This window comes from Bufo gargarizans, chromosome 4 (genome assembly GCF_014858855.1).
Source record: "Bufo gargarizans isolate SCDJY-AF-19 chromosome 4, ASM1485885v1, whole genome shotgun sequence".
NCBI classification, from domain to species: domain Eukaryota; kingdom Metazoa; phylum Chordata; class Amphibia; order Anura; family Bufonidae; genus Bufo; species Bufo gargarizans.
Genome location: NC_058083.1, coordinates 338914012 through 338936328, shown reverse-complemented (window position 1 = coordinate 338936328; position 22317 = coordinate 338914012). Strand labels below are relative to the sequence as shown.

Below are 22317 nucleotides of genomic sequence, written 5' to 3'. Positions count from 1 at the left end.
GTTGGCTGATATGGGGTCTGTATGAATTTGGGGGCTGATCCGGGGTTCGTTACATGGTGGACTGGTTGCAGCAGGCTGCAGAACATCCCATGCATCCAAAATAAAGATCAGCAGAAGTTAGAACACAACATCCATTTAGATATGATCTGTATACAACATATTAAGCTGCAAGCAAGCAGAGGCATAATGAGATACAGGCCATGTTATATACAGATGTAAACGGATTTTGGCGTATTTTGCTGATCTTCTGCAGCAAAACACCATGCATTCCACAAATTGAAGATCAGCAGCTATAGAAATTAGATCACTCTGTCCATTTATATCATTTTTTTATGGCGTCTGTATCTCATTGCAGGCCTCTACTGCAAGTTGTTGGACTACAGTTATAGCCTCCAGCTTCCTATAGGAAGAACTGAAGGGGCAACATACCCCAAAAGCCATACTTGGCAAGGCAGCTGTTATCAATAATATTTCAACCTACTATTGCAACTGATAGGTGTTTAATGTTACTTAGAAGTCAGCATTCTATGGTGATTATTAATGGTAAAACACCTGGCAGCATCTTCACACATCGCAGCCCAAGGCAACTCTTCTTCTTCCAATGTGGCCCAGAAATGCCAAAAGACTGGAAACCCCTGCCATGGTGATTTATTCCTAGGTATTCCTTTTTAGAAAATAACACTGAGGAACAGAGGGAAAGGTTTCACAGCACATGAAATGGAACTAAATGCAAAGGCTAAAATTGCCTCATTCAACTCAAATAGGAAGATTTACTTAGCATCCTGTGCAAGAAGAGTGGTGCCAAAAAGTTGCAAGTCCTTAAGTAAGTCCGAATTGCTCATAATTTTGCAACATTTTGCATTCTTAATATGTTTGCCACTTATAAAGAAAAAATTGATGGTGCAAGGGTGGAAGAGGGCAGGAACTAGCAGGTCCAACAAACTTATAATTTTCACCAGAAAGATGGCAAGCTGCTACTTCTTTAACTCCAGTCATGTGCATTTTTTTAAAGAAAAAAATGGGTATTTGTTCAGTTTGTCTCTTCCACTGCAGTTGTGCAATTCAAACACTAAATTGTTTCAAAGGGCAGTGTATAGTGGATAAAACTACAGATGCTCCACTCTGCAGGGTTATAAATGACTTCATTTATCAATCTTACAGAAAGCGAATTCATTATACACCAAGGCACATCTGGTAAGGAAAGTATGATCTGTGCTGCAACACACAATAATCTTCAATTTACTCTTTAGGAAAAAGATTTAAAAGAATAAGACCTGAATTTATCCTGTGTACAGATAAACCTTTTTTGTATTAGTATGCTCAGTTATTTTTACTCTACATAAGAGTATACCATAATTATAACTTTTTACTTTATATAATAGTATTATATAGTACCATTTCACTTCATTGCACTGTAGTTTGTTTATAGTTTTAAAGACAATCAAAGGTAAAATTTTGAAATACATTTAACCCCTTCGGGACCCTGCCATTTTTCACCTTAAGGGCTCATGCACATGACCGTATGTATTTTGCGGTCCGCAAAAAATACGGATGATGTGTGCATTCCGTATTTTGCGGAACGGAACAGCTGGCCCCTAATAGAACAGTACTATCCTTGTTTGCAATCTGGACAATAATAGGACATGTTCTATTTTTTTGCGGAACGGAAATATGGACATACGGAAACAGAATGCACACAGAATAACTCTGAGATTGTTTTGTCATCCCATATTGTACTTCCTGACAGTGGTAAATTTGAGTCAAAATATTTCATTTTTATTTATAAAAAAATACCAAATTCACCCAAAATTTTGAAAAATTAGCAATTTTCTACATTTCAATTTCTCTGCTTTTAAAAAACAGATAGTGATACCTCCTAAAATAGTTTTTACTTTACATTTCCCATATGTCTACTTCATGTTTGGATCATTTTGTAAATTACATTTTCTTTTTTTGGGATGTTAGAAGGCTTAGAAGTTTAGAAGCAAATAATAACATTTTTAAGAAAATTTCCAAAACCCAATTTTTAAGGACCAGTTCAGGTCTTGAAGTCACTTTGTGGGGCTTACATAATAGAAACTACACCACTCAAGGTATTCAAAACTGATTTTACAAACGTTGTTAACCCTTTAGGTGTTCCACAACAATTCATTGAAAATGTAGATGAATTTTTTTTCACTTTTTGGGCAGATTTTCCATTTTAATAAATTTTTTCAGTAACAAAACAAGGGTTAACAGCCCAAAAAACCTCAATATAGTTTACAGAAACACCCCATATGTGGTCGTAAACTGCTGTATGGGCACACTGCAGGGCGCAGAAGGAAAGGAACGACATTTGGTGTTTGGAAGGCAGATTTCACTGTGATCATTTTAAGTTGCCATGTCACATTTGAAGACCCCTTGATGTACACCTCATTTTGTACTTGAAGTGACCTCATTTTAGAAACTACACCGCTCAAGGTATTCAAAACTGATTTTAGAAACTTTGTTAGCTTTTTGGAAGGCAGATTTCACTGGGCACATTTGAAGACCCCCTGATGCACCCCTAGAGTAGAAACTCAAAAAAAGTGACCCTGTTTTGGAAAGTACGGGATAAGGTGGCAGTTTTGATGGTACTATTTTAGGGTACATATGATTTTTGGTTGCTCTATATTACACTTTTTGTGAAGCAAGGTAAGGCTACTTTCACACTTGCGTTAGGAGCGGATCCGTCTGGTGTCTGCACAGACGGATCCGCTCCTATAATGCAAACGCTTGCATCCGTTCAGAACGGATCCGTTTGCATAACTGTTTATTTCAGATCTGATTTTTCACTTCGGAAAACTCAGATCCGACAGTATATTCTAAACACAGAAGCGTTCCCATGGTGATGGGGACGCTTCATGTTAGAATATACTGAGAACTGTGTACACGACTGCCCCCTGCTGCCTGGCAGATGCTGCCAGGCAGCAGGGGGCAGACCCCCCCCCCCCCTGTATTTAACTTATTGGTGGCCAGTGCGGCCCCCCCTCCCTCCCCAGTATTAAATATGACCAGTGCGGCGGCCTCCCCCTCCCTCCCCAGTATTAAATATGACACGTGCGGCGGCCTCCCCCACCCGCCCCAGTATTAAATATGACACGTGCGGCCCCCTCCCTCTATATTTATTGGTGGCCGGGCCAGTGCGGATTCCAAGTATTGTGAGCAGTGCGGCCTCCCCTCTCCCCCCCTAATTAAAATCACCCCCCCCCCCCATCATTGGTGGCAGCGGAGAGTACCGATCGGAGTCCCAGTTTAAATCGCTGGGGCTCCGATCGGTTACCATGGCAACCAAGACGCTATTGCAGTCTTGGCTGCCATGGTTACTTGGCAATAAATACAAGCATTATACTTACCTGAAGAGCTGCGATGTCTGACCGGCCGGGAGCTCCTCCTACTGGTAAGTGAAAGGTCTGTGCGGCGCATTGCTAAAGACCTGTCACTTACCAGTAGGAGGAGCGCCCGGCCGGTCAGACATCGCAGCTCTTCAGGTAAGTATAATGCTTGTATTTATTGCCAAGTAACCATGGCAGCCAAGACTGCAATAGCGTCTTGGTTGCCATGGTAACCGATCGGAGCCCCAGCGATTTAAACTGGGACTCCGATCGGTACTCTCCGCTGCCACCAATGATAGGGGGGGGGGGGGGGTGATTTTAATTAGGGGGGGAGAGGGGAGGCCGCACTGCTCACAATACTTGGAATCCGCACTGGCCCGGCCACCAATAAATATAGAGGGAGGGGGCCGCACTGGTAATATTTAATACTGGGGAGGGAGGGGGAGGCCGCCGCACTGGTCATATTTAATACTGGGGAGGGAGGGAGGGGGAGGCCGCACTGGTCATATTTAATACTGGGGAGGGAGGGAGGGGGAGGCCGCCGCACTGGTCATATTTAATACTGGGGAGGGAGGGGGGCCCGCACTGGCCACCAATAAGTTAATTACAGGAGGAGGGGGGGGGGGGGGTCTGCCCCCTGATTGCCTGGCAGCAATGTACACAGTTCTCAGTATATTCTAACATGAAGCGTCCCCATCACCATGGGAACGCCTCTGTGTTAGAATATACTGTCGGATCTGAGGTTTACGATGTAACTCAAATCCGATGGTATATTCTAACATAGAGGCGTTCCCATGGTGATGGGGACGCTTCAAGTTAAAATATACCATCGGATCGGAGAAAACTCCGATCTGATGGGGACTCCTGACTTTGCATTGAAAGTCAATGGGGGACGGATCCGTTTGAAATTGCACCATATTGTGTCAACGTCAAACGGATCCGTCCCCATTGACTTGCATTGTAAGTCTGGACGGATCCGTTTGGCTCCGCACGGCCAGGCGGACACGAAAACGCTGCAAGCAGCGTTCAGGTGTCCGCCTGCTGAGCGGAGCGGAGGCCAAACGGTGCCAAACTGATGCATTCTGAGCGGATCCGCATCCACTCAGAATGCATTGGGGCTGTACGGATCCGTTCGGGGCCGCTTGTGAGAGCCTTCAAACGGAACTCACAAGCGGAGCCCCGAACGCTAGTGTGAAAGTAGCCTTACATAAAATAGCTGCTCTGGCGCTGTTTTTATTTTTTGCTTTTTACAATGTTCAGGTTAGATCATGTGCTATTTTTATAGAGCAGGTTGTTATGGACGCTACAATACCAACTATGACAACTTTTTCTGGTTGTTTGTTTCGGTTTTACACAATAAAGCATTTTTTTAGTTTTTTTAGTGTCTCCATATTCTGAAAGCCATATTTATTTTTTTTGCCAACTGCCTTATGTAGGGGCTCATTTTTTCCGGTATGAGATGACAGTTTGGTACTATTTTAGGGTGCATATGGCTTTTTGAATGCTTGGTATTACACTTCATGTGATGTTAGGTCACGTGATATTTTTATACAGCAGGTTGGTACGGACGCGGAAATAACTAACATGTATACTTTTTTTTATTTATTTAAGTTTTACACAATAAATGCATTTTTGAAACAAAAAAATGATGTTTTAGTGTCTCCATATTCTGAGAGCCAGATAATTTTTTATTTTTTAGGCGATTGTCTTGGAATTGCATTATGGTGCATGGTAACTGAATCCATAACGCAATTCAGATTATACCACAACCCGAACCCAAACTGGAATTTCAAAATATGAAATTCGCTCATCCCTAATTATCAGTAAAGCCGTTCCAGTGTTACTCAGAGTGAGTTTCTAGCCATCCACTTGTACCCCTTACACAAATGCTAGATGAGAGGCCACAGAGCAGGATGAGCATGTACATGGAAGTATAAAAATTGTATGAATGTTAGAATATGGTGATACAAAGCATATATTTTTTTTTTAAATAGTCAAACATGGTATTACTGTAATTGTACTGACCTGTAGAATAAAGCCTTCTTCAGCAGGCTGCCCCCCCCCCCCCCCCCAAATAAAATGGCAGAATTTTCACAAGTTTCATTCCACAAAGATTTTTCTTGTTGTCCAATATATGATATGCTACACAACACACCAAATTATAAACTCGGACGTTAATAAATACATGGGCTGGAGGAAATAAAGTCCATTAGACAAACCCCACAAAGAATAAATTACCTCCATCAATTTTAGAAAAATATACTTTATTCAATTAATATAATACATATAAAAACATGTAGGTAGAATAGCAGCAGGTGATACCCCCAGAAGAGGACAAAGAGGAAACTGCAGAATACGGGTCCCCGGAAGAAGCCTGTGGGGTGAAACGGCGTTGGGAGGAGGCGACTGCAGAGTCGGCGTGCTACAGATGATATTGATATCAATTCATTCTCTATCCTGCCCTTATGTATGTACTTTGAAAGACTCATATGTGGCCCTTGTGCCCTGGGTGTTAGCAATGGTTTCACCGGGCATACTGTGATAGTGACCTAATTGTTTGATCATATTCTGAGACTGACGGACTCTGTAGTTTCCTCTTTGTCTTCTCTTGGAAGTATCACCTGCTGCTATTCTACCTACATGTTTTTATATGTATTATATGAATTTAATAAAGTATATTTTTTCTAAAATTGACAGGGCTCCTACTGGACTCCAGCAGTTGGCTCCATGTTTGACTTCAAAAACTGCATAAAAATGTTATTTGTGGGATTTGTTCAATATATGATATGATAAACTTAAATGGTGTCATAAAAATAAAAAAATAAATACAACTTGCCCTTGTACTTATATGGCTATGTGAATGATGGAAAAGTAAAAAAAAGTTATGGCTCTTGGAAGACAGGGAGGAAAAAATGAAAAAGCTAAACTAAAATTGCTTTGGTGCCAAGGGATTAAATCTTCCAACTATTGGTAAATATTGCAATATGGTATGCTATCTTAACCACTTAAGGACCACAGGTTTATACCCCCCTAGTGACCAGGCCCTTTTTTACAAATCGGCACTCCACAACTTTTGCGGTTTATTGCTCGGTCATGCAACTTACCACCCAAATTAATTTTACCTCCTTTTCTTCTCACTAATAGAGCTTTCATTTGGTGGTATTTCATTGCTGCTGACATTTTTACTTTTTTTTGTTATTAATCGAAATTTAACGATTTTTTTGCAAAAAAATGACATTTTTCACTTTCAGTTGTAAAATTTTGCAAAAAAAACGACATCCATATATAAATTTTTCGCAAAATTTATTGTTCTACATGTCTTTGATTAAAAAAAAATGTTTGGGTAAAAAAAAAATGATTTGGGTAAAAGTTATAGCGTTTACAAACTATGGTACAAAAATGTGAATTTCCGCTTTTTGAAGCAGCTCTGACTTTCTGAGCACCTGTCATGTTTCCTGAGGTTCTACAATGCCCAGACAGTAGAAACCCCCCACAAATGACCCCATTTCGGAAAGTAGACACCCTAAGGTATTCACTGATGGGCATAGTGAGTTCATAGAACTTTTTATTTTTTGTCACAAGTTAGCGGAAAATGATGATTTATTTTTATTTTATTTTTTTTCTTACAAAGTCTCATATTCCACTAACTTGTGACAAAAAATAAAAACTTCCATGAACTCACTATGCCCATCACGAAATACCTTGGGGTGTCTTCTTTCCAAAATGGGGTCACTTGTGGGGAAGTTATACTGCCCTGGCAATTTAGGGGCCCAAATGTGTGAGAAGTACTTTGCAATCAAAATGTGTAAAAAATGGCCTGTGAAATCCGAAAGGTGCACTTTGGAATGTGTGCCCCTTTGCCCACCTAGGCGGCAAAAAAGTGACACACATCTGGTATCGCCGTACTCAGGAGAAGTTGGGGAATGTGTTTTGGGGTGTCATTTTACATATACCCATGCTGGGTGAGAGAAATATCTTGGCAAAAGACAACTTTTCCCATTTTTTTATACAAAGTTGGCATTTGACCAAGATATTTATCTCACCCAGCATGGGTATATGTAAAATAACACCCCAAAACACATTGCCCAACTTCTCCTGAGTACGGCGATACCAGATGTGTCACACTTTTTTGCAGCCTAGGTGGGCAAAGGGGCACATATTCCAAAATGCACCTTTAGGATTTCACCGGCCATTTTTTACAGATTTTGATTTCAAACTACTTCGCACACATTAGGGCCCCTAAATTGCCAGGGCAGTATAACTACCCCACAAGTGACCCCATTTTGGAAAGAAGACACCCCAAGGTATTCCATGAGGGGCATGGCGAGTTCCTGGAATTTTTAATTTTTTGTCACAAGTTAGTGGAATATGAGACTTTGTAAGAAAAAAAAATAAAAAAATAAAAATCATCATTTTCCGCTAACTTGTGACAAAAAATAAAAATTATAGGAACTCGCCATGCCCCTCACGGAATACCTTGGGGTGTCTTCTTTCCAAAATGGGGTCACTTGTGGGGTAGTTATACTGCCCTGGCATTCTAGGGGCCCTAATGTGTGGTAAGTAGTTTGAAATCAAAATGTGTAAAAAATGACCTGTGAAATCCGAAAGGTGCTCTTTGGAATGTGTGCCCCTTTGCCCACCTAGGCGGCAAAAAAGTGTCACACATCTGGTATCGCCGTACTCAGGAGAAGTTGGGCAATGTGTTTTGGGGTGTCATTTTACATATAACCATGCTGGGTGAGAGAAATATCTCTGCAAAAGACAACTTTTCCCATTTTTTTATACAAAGTTGGCATTTGACCAAGATATTTCTCTCACCCAGCATGGGTATATGTAAAATGACACCCCAAAACACATTCCCCAACTTCTCCTGAGTACGGCGATACCAGATGTGTGACACTTTTTTGCAGCCTAGATGCGCAAAGGGGCCCAAATTCCTTTTAGGGGGGCATTTTTAGACATTTGGATCCCAGACTTCTTCTCACGGTTTCAGGCCCCTAAAATGCCAGGGCAGTATAAATACCCCACATGTGACCCCATTTTGGAAAGAAGACACCCCAAGGTATTCAATGAGGGGCATGGCGAGTTCATAGAAAAAAAATTTTGGGCACAAGTTAGCGGAATTTTTATTTATTTTTTTTTCTCACAAAGTCTCCCTTTCCGCTAACTTGGGACAAAAATGTCAATCTTTCATGGACTCAATATGCCCCTCACGGAATACCTTGGGGTGTCTTCTTTCCGAAATGGGGTCACATGTAGGGTATTTATACTGCCCTGGCTTTTTAGGGGCCCTAAAGAGTGAGAAGAAGTCTGGAATATAAATGTCTAAAAAATGTTACGCATTTGGATTCCGTGAGGGGTATGGTGAGTTCACGTGAGATTTTATTTTTTGACACAAGTTAGTGGAATATGAGACTTTGTAAGAAAAAACAAACAAAAAAATATATATATTTCCGCTAACTTGGGCCAAAAAAATGTCTGAATGGAGCCTTACAGGGGGGCGATCAATGACAGGGGGGTGATCAGGGAGTGTATATGGGGTGATCACCCCCCTGTCACTGATCACCCCTCTGTCATTGATCACCCCCCTGTAAGGCTCCATTCAGACGTCCATATGTTTTTTACGGATCCACGGATACATAGATCGGGACCGCAAAACACATACGGACGTCTGAATGGAGCCTTACATGGGGGTGATCAATGACAGGGGGTGATCAGGGAGTGTATATGAGGTGATCACCCCCCTGTCACTGATCACCCCCCTGTAAGGCTCCATTCAGACGTCCGTATGCGTTTTGCGGATCCAATCCATGGATGCGTGAATCCGTAAAACACATTCAGACGTCCGTATGCGTTTTGCGGATCCGATCCATGGATGCGTGGATCCGTAAAACACATGCAGACGTCTGAATGGAGCCTTACAGGGGGGTGATCAATGACAGGGGGGTGATCAATGACAGGGGGTGATAAGGGAGTGTATATGAGGTGATCACCCCCCTGTCACTGATCACCCCCCTGTAAGGCTCCATTCAGACGTCCGTATGCGTTTTGCGGATCCGATCCATGGATGCGTGAATCCGTAAAACACATGCAGACGTCTGAATGGAGCCTTACACGGGGGTGATCATCCCATATAGACTCCCTGATCACCCCCCTGTAAGGCTCCATTCAGACGTCCGTATGCGTTTTACGGATCTGATCCATGGATGCGTGGATCCGTAAAACACATGCAGACGTCTGAATGGAGCCTTACAGGGGGGTGATCAATGACAGGGGGTGATCAATGACAGGGGGTGATCAGGGAGTGTATATGGGTGATCACCCGCCTGTCATTGATTCCCCCCCTGTAAGGCTCCATTCAGACGTCCGTATGTGTTTTTCAGATCCGATCCATGTATCCGTGGATCCGTAAAAATCATACGGACGTCTGAATGGAGCCTTACAGGGGGGTGATCAATGACAGAGGTGATCAGGGAGTCTATATTGGTGATCACTCCTCTGTCATTGATCACCCCCCTGTAAGGCTCCATTCAGACGTCCGCATGTGTTTTGCGGATCCGATCCATGTATCAGTGGATCCGTAAAAATCATACGGACGTCTGAATGGAGCCTTACAGGGGGGTGATCAATGACAGGGGGGTGATCAATGACAGGGAAGTGATCAGGAAATCTATATGCGTGATCACCCCCTTGTCATTGATCACCCCCCTGTAAGGCTCCATTCAGACGTCCGTATGCGTTTTGCGGATCCGATCCATGTATCCGTGGATCTGTAAAAATCATACGGACCTCTGAATGGAGCCTTACAGGGGGGAGATCAATGACAGGGGGGTGATCAATGACAGGGGGGTGATCAGGGAGTCTATATGGGCTGATCAGTGGTTTATAAAGGGTTAATAAGTGACAGGGGGGGGGTGTAGTGTAGTGTAGTGGTGTTTGGTGCTACTTTACTGACCTACCTGAGTCCTCTGGTGGTCGATCCTAACAAAAGGGACCACCAGAGGACCAGGTAGCAGGTATATTAGACGCTGTTATCAAAACAGCGTCTAATATACCTGTTAGGGGTTAAAAAAATCACATCTCCAGCCTGCCAGCGAGCGATCGCCGCTGGCAGGCTGGAGATTCATTCGCTTACCTTCCGTTCCTGTGAGCACGCGCGCCTGCGTGCGCGCGTTCACAGGAAATCTCTGCTCACACGAGATGACGCCAATTGGCGTTAGCGTAGCCTGGGAGAGCCGCCGCAATGACGCCTTTCGGCGTTAGCGCGGCGCCAAGTGGTTAATGATATTAAATTGTGTCTTCTATTTTCTGCCCTGGCTTTGATCTTGATCTCTTTAATGGAGCACATTCTGCTTCCTAAACTGTATTTGATCCTGAACTGTTCATCTGCTGTTCTGGAATTTGTAGTACTGCTGCTGGCTTTTGGCCTTCTGGAAAATCTGACCCAGACTTTGTTTTTGTATTACCCCTGTTCTGATGTTCCTCTATGATTATACAGAATTGACCTATGGCTTGTTTATTTTTTTTCAACACATTTTTGCTCCACCACTTACTGACTACACTGCACATACTACCGGGGATCCTCCAGCAGTAGAGTCCAGATTTTTGTAAAGGGTGAAAACCTTGGAGCTCTAAATATTCTGTTAACCAGAATGGAAAGCTCAAAGTCTGATTATGAAAGTGCTATTGCCAAACAGGCCATTTCCAAAAGCATAATTTAAGTTTGGATACTTTTTTCTGCAGTACATCTTCCTAAGGTGTATCTTTCTAAGTTCACATCTCCATTAAGGAGATCCAACTGCCTGATCTGACACAAAAGCCGGCTGGCGGCCGGACAAAAAACCTGTTGCATGCAACGGTTTTTGTACAGCCGAAAGACGGCATTTATGCCGGAAAGCGACTGAATCACTGCCAAAACTCACTACAGTCAATCCAGCAGTGAAGTAGAGAATCTGGCAACAATGGATCCTGCGAAATCCAGCAGGCTGCTCTATGCTGGTACAGCCAGATGTCTTTAACCCCTCAAGCCACCATGATGTACCTGTATGTCATGGACGTAAGCCTCCATGACGTACAGGTTCATCATGGCAGCAAGCTGTCACCATGTCTGCAGATATGTTGACAGAGCTGAGACCCCACCTGTTACACACTGCCAGGCATCTCAGCTAACCATCCCGGGACCAATGAGGGCGGACCTGGGCCGGTAATCGTTCAGATGGGCTAGTCTGTACAGACTAGCCAATCAGACAATCCTAATGCCGGCTAAAAGATTCTGATCCTAACATTTTAAAATGTTTCAATAACAACCCCTCAAACCCCCCACCCCCCAGGCACCTGGCTTGCCATGTTATATCTAAGCCTGATCAGGCAGGAGACTGATCAGGCTTACTGTGAATTAAAATACTGCAGTGTATTATATAGATGTTAGACCCACTGGATCTTGAAGAACCAAGTGGGTCTGGATCAAAAAAGTGTAAAAAAAAAAAGAAAATATATTTCCTGTATCTGCACATAAAATTGGTAAAAAAAAAATAAACACTAACATGTTTGATATCGCTGCGTCTGTAAAAACCTGCTCTATAAAAATATCATGTGATCCAACCCATATGGTGAACGCCGTAAAAAAATAAAATAAAAACTGTGCCGAAAAAGCAATTTGTTATCACCTTACATGACAAAGTGTAATACCAAGCGAACAAAAAGTCATAGGTGCCACAAAATGGTACAAAACTGTCATCCTGAAAAAACCCTACCTAAGACAATCTTCCAAAAAATAAAAAAAATATGGCTTTCAGAAAATAGAGACATAAAAACAGGAATTTTTTTTTCAAAAATACTTTTGTGTAAAACAAAAAAATAAAAATAAAATAGACAAAGTAGGTATCACTGCATTCATAACAACTTGCTCTATAAAACTATCACGTGATCCAACCCGTCTGGTGAACGCCATAAAAACATTAAATAAAAATTGTGCCAAAAAAGCAATTTTTTTATCACCTTACATGACAAAAAGTGTAATACCAAGCGATCAAAAAGTCATATGTGCCCCAAAATGGTACCAATCAAACTGTCATCTCATCATACAAAAAAATGAAACCCTACCAAAGACAATCGTTTAAAAAACATTTTTAAACATAGCTTTCAGAAAATGGGACACAAAAACATGATATTTTTTCAAAAATGCTTTTATTGTGTAAAACCAAAATAAAATAACAAAAATACACATATTAGGTATCGCCACTTCTGTAACAACCTGCCCTATAAAAATATCACTTTTTTTTTTTGTTACCTTGACATGGTGTCTAAAAATAAGTCCAGCAAAATCTGCCTCCCAAAAACCATGTGGCGCTCCTTTTCTTCTGCGCCCTGCCGTGTGCCCTTACAGCAGTTTACACCACATATGGGGGGTTTCTATAAACTGCAGATTCAGGGTAATAGATATTGAATTTTGTTTGGCATAATGAAATAATGGATTAAAATGGAAAATCTGCCCAAAAAAGTGAAATCTTATAAATTTCATCTCCATTTTCCTTTAATTCTTGTGTAATACCAAAAGAGTTAACAAAGTTTTTAAAATCATTTTTGAATAACTTGAGGGGTGTAGTTTCTAAAATTGTGTTATTTATGGGTGGTTTCTACTATGTAAGCCTCTCGCTGCCTGCTAGTTTTGTTAGAGAGGACAGCATGATTATCCTTGTATCAACAGTTTCCTAAGTAAGGAATGAAATTCGAAGTACAGTATAGAGCATTGGGCCTAAACTGTGATAGAAACATAGAATGTGTCGGCAGATAAGAACCATTTGGCCCATCTAGTCTGCCCAATAGTGATCTTCATTTAAACTCTTTCTAGTCATCAGTTGCTGTGATAGTTTTCTGAGAGAGAGGCTGAAGCTCGTGATTAAACCATACAGAAAGTTATGATGTCTGTTTGAGTAACATTAATTTATATCAATATATTTAATTTAATGGATACCTGAGGCTGTTATGTGACAGCAATTTTTTCTCCTTGTCTGACAATAGGGTCTCTTACTGGAAAGGGAACCAACACACCTGTTTTTGGTTCTGTATGTATCCGCACTATATATGAAGGTGATAGGCGCTCTCCATTCCTCTGGCAAACTCTGATATGGCCAACATTAGTACCACAGCAGAACCTGCTTTCATTACTTAAAGGGAACCTGTCACCAGTTTTAAGGTGTTCTAACTAAGGGCAACAGAAATAAATGACTGATTCGCTTAGCAAAATGCTGGGTCACTTTCTTTAATTGACCCAGTCAATCTGCCAACATCTTGTATTGAAAAGCTCCAGCTGATAATGATGAGTCCTGAATATTCATGAGCTCCTGACTCTCCCCGCCCACCTGCTGCTGAATGACAGTTTGTTTCCATATGAGTCAGCAGCAGGTGGGCAGGGGAGTGGCTATAGCTCTGAATTAAATATACGCTGGACTCAATGACATCACGCCGGACTCGAATCAACTCATTAGCATTCGGCATCTTTGTGTGTATATTATGAGGTAACCATCTGTCACACCAGTAAGTGAATACATCTAACGCACTTTTTAGTACTTAATGATTGTATATAATTAGTTAGATTATAATCAAATATCCACATGACAGGTTCCCTTTAACACTATAGATGAATAAAGTTTTGAAAAATTCAATTAGCTTCAAAGAAGTTCAACAAGAAATTTGTTTTGTTACAAATTAATCTGTCATGAATCACTATCAATTAGGTATACCCAGGCCAACCTGCCTAAAAGTAACAGTGGCCTGTAATACTGATGCACAGTAACTCTACAGCTAACAGAACTGATTAAATATGAATATGGGTGCACTGCACACTTATGTACATGGCGATAAATTAGACCTGCCTGTAATAGAGACGCACAGTAACTGTACAGCTAAAAAAATGTACTAGCTATATATTAGTACTGCACAGTTATGTACACAGTGATAAATTGTAGCAGAAACTGTAGTTCAGCAGTCCCTTATGCTCTCCCTCCACTATCCAATATTCTCCTACACTCTCTGTTAACAGTTTGCAGCAACACTGTCTCTAGTGCATAACCGTCTTGTCACATCTCTCCCTATGCTCAGCTCACAGGAAAATGGTGGCGACCGTTAGGGATCAGGGCTTTATAAGTCTCTGCATAGCTGTGACATCCAAGGGATTGGCTGGTTGCACATCTTTATGGGTGATCTCAAGTTCGCAGGCTTGTCTCTTCTACAATTACCCTAACACATGCAGCCACCGTTTTAGGAAAAATAATTTGTTCCCACAAAGCGAGGAAATTCGGATTCATTTAGAATCAAAGTTTTCCTAAACTTCGGACCAAATTCTGCTTCAGATGCTTCAATCAACACTATTGTTTGCCATTAATTGCCACAGGGCAATGCACAATGTCAAACACAGGAACAAAACTAGGTGTCATGTGTTGTGCCACTAGCTACTATGGCCGTTCCATGCTGGTACACATGGAGGGAACATTAACCAGCCTTTGGTAATTCCAGGACATTGTGGAACCAGTCCCACTGTCTTTTTTGACTCAGTTAGGAGACATGGTGTCCCAAGAAGAAAACAACTGCCCACACACTGCCCATGCTAAACAATGTGCTTTTCAGGGTATCCAGCAGCATCCCTGGCCAGCTTGAGCGCCAGATTTCTCATCAAGAATGTCTGCAACTGGACGTCCCTCCAAAATTGATGAAAAAACGAGAAGAAAACTGGTCTTGGAGGCTACCAAGAGGCCTACAGCAACATTTAAGGAGCTGCAGGAATATCTGGCAAGTACTGGCTGTGTGGTACATGTGACAACAATCTCCCGTACTCTTCATATGTCTGGGCTATGGGGTAAAGTGGCAAGATGAAAGCCTTTTCTTACGAAGAAAAACATCCAAGCCAGGCTACATTTTGCAAAAACACATTTGAAGTCTCCCAAAAGCATGTGGGAAAAGGTGTTATTGTTTGATGAAATCAAGGTTAAACTTTTTGACCACAATTCTAAAAGATATGTTTGGCCCAAAAACAACACTGCACATCACCAAAAGAACACCATACCCACAGGGAAGCATAGTGGTGGCAGCATCATGCTTTGGGGCTGTTTTTCTTCAGCTGGAACTGGGGCCTTAGTTAAGCTAGAGGGAATTATGAACAGTTCCAAATACCAGTCAATATTGGCACTTCATCTTTCAGCATGCCAACGACCCAAAGCATACATCCAAATCAACAAAGTAATCTTCTTCCGGTGAAGCTATTCAAGTTCGGGAATGGCCCAGCCAGAGCCCAGACCTGAATCCGATTGAAAATCTGTGGGGTGATCTGAAGAGGGCTGTGCACAGGAGATGCCCTCACAATCTGACAGATTTGGAGTGTTTTTGCAAAGAAGACTTGCCAAGTCAAAATGTGCCATGCTGATAGACTAATACCCAAAAAGAGTGCTGTAATAAAATCAAAAGGTGCTTCAACAAAGTATTAGTTTACGGGTGTGCACACTTATACAACCATATTATTTTATTTTTATATTTCAGTTTGTTTTTCAATTGAGTTGTACAGTTTGATACTGTTTATATATTAAAGGTGGAAAAGGTTCTGAAATGATTTATCTTTGTCTCATTTTTTTACACCACAGAAACCTGACATTTTTTTTGGGGGGGGCGGGGGTTAGACTTTTTATATCCACTGTATACACTGTATATATACTGACATCTCATTAAGAAATGTTTGCATAACCAATTCCTTTAGACCACTCCTGATAAATGCAGCACAACCAATAACACAAGGGGTCATTTAAGAACAGATATGCCACTTTTTGGCATATATCTGTCGCAGATTGCGGTGCAGAGATTATTTGCGCTGCAATCTGCAACTTTTTCCCCTTTTCCGCCACTCACGTGAGGCCTAAAAAAGAGGTTGTGGCGTGGGCACGGAAAAGGGTATCCTGGCAGGCCTGTCTTATTTATCAATTTCTACGTCTGCTTTAGGCGTAGAAATTGCTCTAAATCTACAACAGCAAGGGAGCTGTCAAAGATTTAGACAGGCAGTGGATATGCCGAAGTTATGTAGAGGCCGGTAAAGGGGGATTAACCGCCAGCTCTGAAGGGAAGACTTCATAAATGTCCCCCACAGTTTTTTTTATGCCCAGAAAGTCCAATTTTTTATAAACTGTATAAAGGGTGTTAAAAATATAGAAAGACATTACTGAGCTCCATCATTATTAAGGGGCATGGTGCAGATCTATGAATATTTCTCCTCTCTCTTCTAAAAATCTGCAGCCAAATACTCAGCGAACACCGCACGTAACTTGGATTTTGCCATGAATCTGCAGCAAAATCTGCATTGTATTTTGTGGACGGTTTTACGTCCCTTATAGACGTATCCATAAGGTACTGAACCTGATGAGGTTCTATACTGCTATTTCAGGAAATTGCATACAGTTGTAAATATTTTATAAATACAATCCACCCCTGTCATATTAAAGCAAAATTCTGCTATAAGTTTTAGTAAAGCAGTTTCATCCGTTTTCAAGGCTAACTGCAGGGTACTTTATTGGTGTTTACTGCCATTCAATTATCCATAATGAGCCGCAATGAACAATACTGGAGATGCAACCTTCTTGCTCACATACTATTTGAGGTTGCATGTTGTACTGTGAATAAATCATCATGGAAAAAACCTGTTACGGCAGTGTGTATGGAACCACAAAGTCAACCAACAGATTTAGCTTTGGGCTACACCTAAGGACATTATCTAAGCAGTCCCCTGCCTTTCACTGTTTAACCCTTGAACGGGGATCTGAACTTTGCTGTAGGGAACTACCACGCCGCTACATCCTGGAGTAGTCTCTGTGTGATTGACAGCTGACCTATGGGGTCAGAGACACCAGTGCAAACATCAAGATGACTCATAGTCTGGGACAGGCCTGGGTCAGGGAAAGTGACAATGGGTCAATACGGAGGTAAGGAACAAGTCAGAGAGGGCAGCAAAGGGTCGATATCCAGGAAATGGGCTTAAGTTGGTACACTAGGAGACCGCAACAGGTGATCGGAGCAGCAGCAGCCATGAGCCACCACTGTAACAACATATAACACATACACAATGTTACTATGTCTCAGAATCTCAATATACAGGTTTTGTAATATGACGCTAGAATGGGATCATGTACCTTTTAAGGGAGTGATTCTGGTGAGACACTTATTGCTTTGTACATAAGGTTACTAGGAGATGGGGTGGGGGACATGATCTCCATGACTGAGTCCCATTCATTTCTTAGGTACACTAATAATTTCTGAGGTCATGATATTGCTATTATTAGTTGCATTTAGACCAACAATATCTTACAGATTTTCTGATCAATCATTGGCCATTTGCACACAATAAATATTGGTGTGATTTGACAGAAATTGGTCAGGTAATCTGTTGGTGTAATTGTCCTCCCGTGTTATTGCATAGTCTATGATAATATAATTACTGGGCGAGCATTTGATTGTCACAAACTATTATTATGTTAATGTGATAAGATACTTATGGTAATACTCACCAGATAACTATAAGAAGGTTAGTCCTAATGTTCATGTTTGATTTATGTTCTTTACTAATTGCAGATGAATGTATGAATAAAGAATCTAAACTCCAACCACTCCAGTATTAACTCATTAGGTGCACAACACATAAGCCTCATGGATGAATTGATACATTTATTTTGTCAACCCTATGGTTTTATACACATGATAGTATTAAGCCTCTGTGTTTTACAGACCTGTGATAGGGCTGATACAGAGATCTATGAGGCCTCACTGAACCTTTGTATGTCTCACAAGTTTCCAAATTGTTGCATGCTCCCTCAGACACCATGCATGGATTTTCTACGCTTCTATAATTTTTTAATTTTTATCAATTGCATTTTTTGTTTAGTTTTTAAATGCATCTTTATTACCTTATAATGAAGCTCCAGTAACAGGCAGAGCGGGCGGCTGCGTTCCGTCACTCACATGACGAGCCTGCTTCATTCATAAAGTGGGTGGAGCAGGCGCATCACATGAGTGACTGACGTTACACCGCCGCCCGCTCTGCCTGTTACCGGGGCTTCATTGTATTTGTAAGGTAATAAAGATCATAACGCTGATTTAAAGTTCAAGTAAAAGTTACTGCCAGTTAAGGAATACTCTTTAGATATACTTATGTGAGCGGCAGGGCCGGTGTATTGGGGGAGATCTATGGATGACACATATAGCGTAAGATGCTATATAGTGTCATCCATAGATCCCCCCATAGCAGTGTCATTCACAGATCTCCCTCCCCATAACAGTGTCATCCACAGATCCCCCTCCCCATAACAGTGCCATCCACATATCCCCCTCCCCATAACAGTGCCATCCACAGATCCCCCTCCCTATATCAGTACCACTGCCATCCACAGATCTCCCCCCCATAGCAGTGCACAGATCCACCCCCATAACAGTGCCATCCACAGATCCCCTCCATAACAGTGCCATCCACAGATCCCCCATAACAGTGCATTCCACAGATCCCCCCCATAACAGCGCCATCCACAGATCCCCCATTATAGTGTGTCATCCACAGATCCTTCATAACAGTGCCATCCACTGATCCCCCATAACAGTGCCATCCATAGATCCCCCCCCATAACAGCGCCATCCACAGATCCCCCATAATAGTGGCATCCACAGATCCCCCATAACAGTGTCATCCACAGATCCTCCATAATAGTGTGTCATCCACAGATCCCTCATAACAGTGTGTCATCCACAGATCCCCCATAACAGTGTCATCCACCGCCGCCCGCTCTGCCTGTTACTGGAGCTTCATTGTATTTGTAAGGTAATAAAGATCATAGCGCTGATTTAAAGTTCAAGTAAAGTTACTGCCAGTTAAGGAATACTCTTTAGATATACTGATGTGAGCAGCGGGGCCGGTGTATTGGGGGAGATCTATGGATGACACATATAGCGTAAGATGCTATATAGTGTCATCCATAGATCCCCCCCATAGCAGTGTCATTCACAGATCCCCCTCCCCATAACAGTGCCATCCACAGATCCCCCTCCCCATAACAGTGCCATTCACATATCCCCCTCCCCATAACAGTCCCATCCACAGATCCCCCTCCCTATATCAGTACCACTGCCATCCACAGATCCCCCTCCCCATAGCAGTGCACAGATCCACCCTCATAACAGTGCCATCCACAGATCCCCTCCATAACAGTGCCATCCACAGATCCCCCATAATAGTGTGTCATCCACAGATCCTCCATAATAGTGTGTCATCCACAGATCCCTCATAACAGTGTGTCATCCACAGATCCCCCATAACAGTGTCATCCACAGATCCCCCATAACAGTGTCATCCACAGATCCCCCATAACAGTGTCATCCACAGATCCCCCCATAACAGTGTCAGCCACAGATGCCCCCCCATAACAGTGTCATCCACAGATCCCCCATAACAATGTCATCCACAGACCCCCCCATAACAGTGTGTCATCCACAGACACCCTATAAGTGTGCCATCCACAGATCCCCTCCATAACAGTGCCATCCACAGATCCCCCCATAACAGTGCCATCCACAGATATCCCATAACTTGTCTTTTTTACATTGTAATGCAAAATTTACATAATTATGTAACTCCTAAATTTGTTTTAATATGGCCTTTGGAGATAATTTTTCAAGTAATATAAACCCCTTTTTTTTGTCATTTTGGTGTTTTTTTCCCCGATTTAATCAATGAAATTTTTGACAACTAATCGATTATTCAAATAATCGTTAGCTGCATCCCTAGCATGCACTACATGCTTTTTCTTTGGACTGCAGCTATTGCTCAATAGTTAAAACCGGAAAACCTTGCTACAAAAAGTCCATGTGTATCCCCAGCCTTATAGATGACAAAGCAAAAATATTAGGAGTCATGCACACTGGCTCTGAGCCTATACTGAATTGTGCTGGCCAGCCAATGTGCACTGCTGTACAGACTGTAATATTGCATGTGTAGATAGCTATTCTACCCCAGAATAAATGCTTTAGAGGATAATCTATATATACTGTGTGTGTGTGTATATGTATGTGTATATATATATATATATATATATATATATATATAGTCAGGTAGAGCATGACTAAAAACGAAGGTTTCAAATAAAAAAGGACATGGAACAATTTTGTGGGGTTAACACAGAATTTGACTGTATTCCTTCTTATGAAGTCTGAGGCATATGGAGGTACTGTAGAGCCTCATGCAGCTCCATGGAAGTCATATTTGGGTTCTATACAAAAAAGAGGCAAAGTATGCATGAGCCCTTGAGGTGGCCATATCCATAACAAACCGGTATATTGATAAGGGATCAACAGTTTACAGATGGATTGTGTCCTCCAGAACTAAACAATCAATAGACTAATATCTAATATCAAGTATTTTGCAGACACTGGATTGCACCCTGAAAGACCTCCCCCACTATCTTCAGTGCACCATCACACATCATTTTCATACCTTCTAAAAGAATTGCACTTGATATACTCAACGAGTCAAAAAATGTTATTCATTTTTTTGTAAATGAGACAAAGGATAATGCATTCACATGATTAGATCACATGACCACTTGACGTGAGATGGACAAGGGTTACAATACTTTTACTTTTTAGGCAAGTGTTATGAATCACACAAAGGTCATGAAATTCAGAGAGAAAGTAAAGTTATTGTAAACTTTACATTACCTGACTTATGATGGTTGTGCGGTATTCTTGATAAACCCATCCATCCTCACATGGCTTTATGGGCAGTTTCTCCAAGGTTAGATTTGCGGCAGAGTAGATAGGCGTCTCACAGTTGAGGGGTGAACTACTGATATTCCAGGTGATGTCGTAGGTGTGACACATGCTTTGGTCAGTTTTGTCATGATGTATTCTTGGTACGGTGAGGTTCCTCTCTTCTTCTGGACTCCATCTACAGCTCCTACTAAGTTCTGCCACCTCTGAGCTTCTACACCAGTAACTCTCTGGCATCTGTCCCAAGAACACAATGGCCACAAAAGAGAAGGCAAACGTTATGCCCGTCATACATAATAGGAGGAAGACCCTTTTCTGATAGTGCCCAAACTCACCAGCCTCCTTTAGCACCTGATCAAAGGTGGGCATGATGCTATCTCCTTGGCAGATGGTCCTCGCAGTAAAATAAAGTTCTTACAATCGGATGTGGTGGTACATATACAAGTATAAGTCCCATAAGCAATGGTATCACGTTAGGTATGCCTGGAACAATAGCAGAAAGGCACAATATGTAGCTTCCTTGGAAAACTTTGAGCTGTGGAGTTAAAAGGGATGCTTCTTCTGATCACCTTCTCTCTTTCCTAGTCCTTTTCCTCTTGTCCCTAGTTGTAGGAGCAGGCAGTAGAAGCAGAACTGGCTTGGAGAACAGTTTATGCAGGAGGACACTGCAGAGGTCCAGCACCTAATTGCTGTATGTATGTATGTCTGCCCTGTTCACCAAGGCAGCACTGAATGTGAGAGGAGAGGGAGGAGAGGGCAGGCTAGTGGCAGCTGCAGGTACTTGAGGAACAGGAAGGGGGAGCTCTTTGCACACTTTACATGTTAGAATAGAGTGTTTTCTTGTTTACTCACACAGCTGCACAGCACAGGCTACAGTTCTGTTAGGTGCTGCTCTTGTTATCTCGTGCACATTCCTTACACAGTCCTAGCTTTCAATGAAGAATTATCTGCTCTGCAGCAACCATAGTTCGACCACTTTCACATAGTCAGTGTTTAGTCAGTGTCTAATCAGTGATTTCCATTGGTGATTTTGAGCCAAAACCAAGAGTGAAGGCTATACAGAGATAAGGTATAAGGGAAAGATTTGCACCTGTTCTGTGTAAAAGTGGCCTCACCTATAGAACAATTCTCATCCAATGGGCTTTTTGTACTTCTGTCATGGTGCTTGTCATAGAAAAAG

At 41.9% G+C, this 22317-nt stretch overlaps 1 protein-coding gene across 4 annotated transcripts in view; it reads right to left on the bottom strand.

Moving 5' to 3' along the window:
* Window positions 1-21854, bottom strand: part of SLC22A3 (solute carrier family 22 member 3) — a 330912-nt gene extending 309058 nt beyond the window's left edge. For 3 of the 4 annotated variants that reach the window (XM_044290225.1, XM_044290223.1, XM_044290224.1), the window contains exon 1: window positions 21087-21854. In XM_044290225.1, the coding sequence (XP_044146160.1) occupies window positions 21087-21506 (420 nt within the window). In that variant the 5' untranslated portion in view covers window positions 21507-21854. The remainder of the gene's footprint in view (window positions 1-21086) is intronic. The other variant, XM_044290226.1, reaches the window with a different exon arrangement.
* Window positions 21855-22317: the final 463 nt, after the last annotated feature.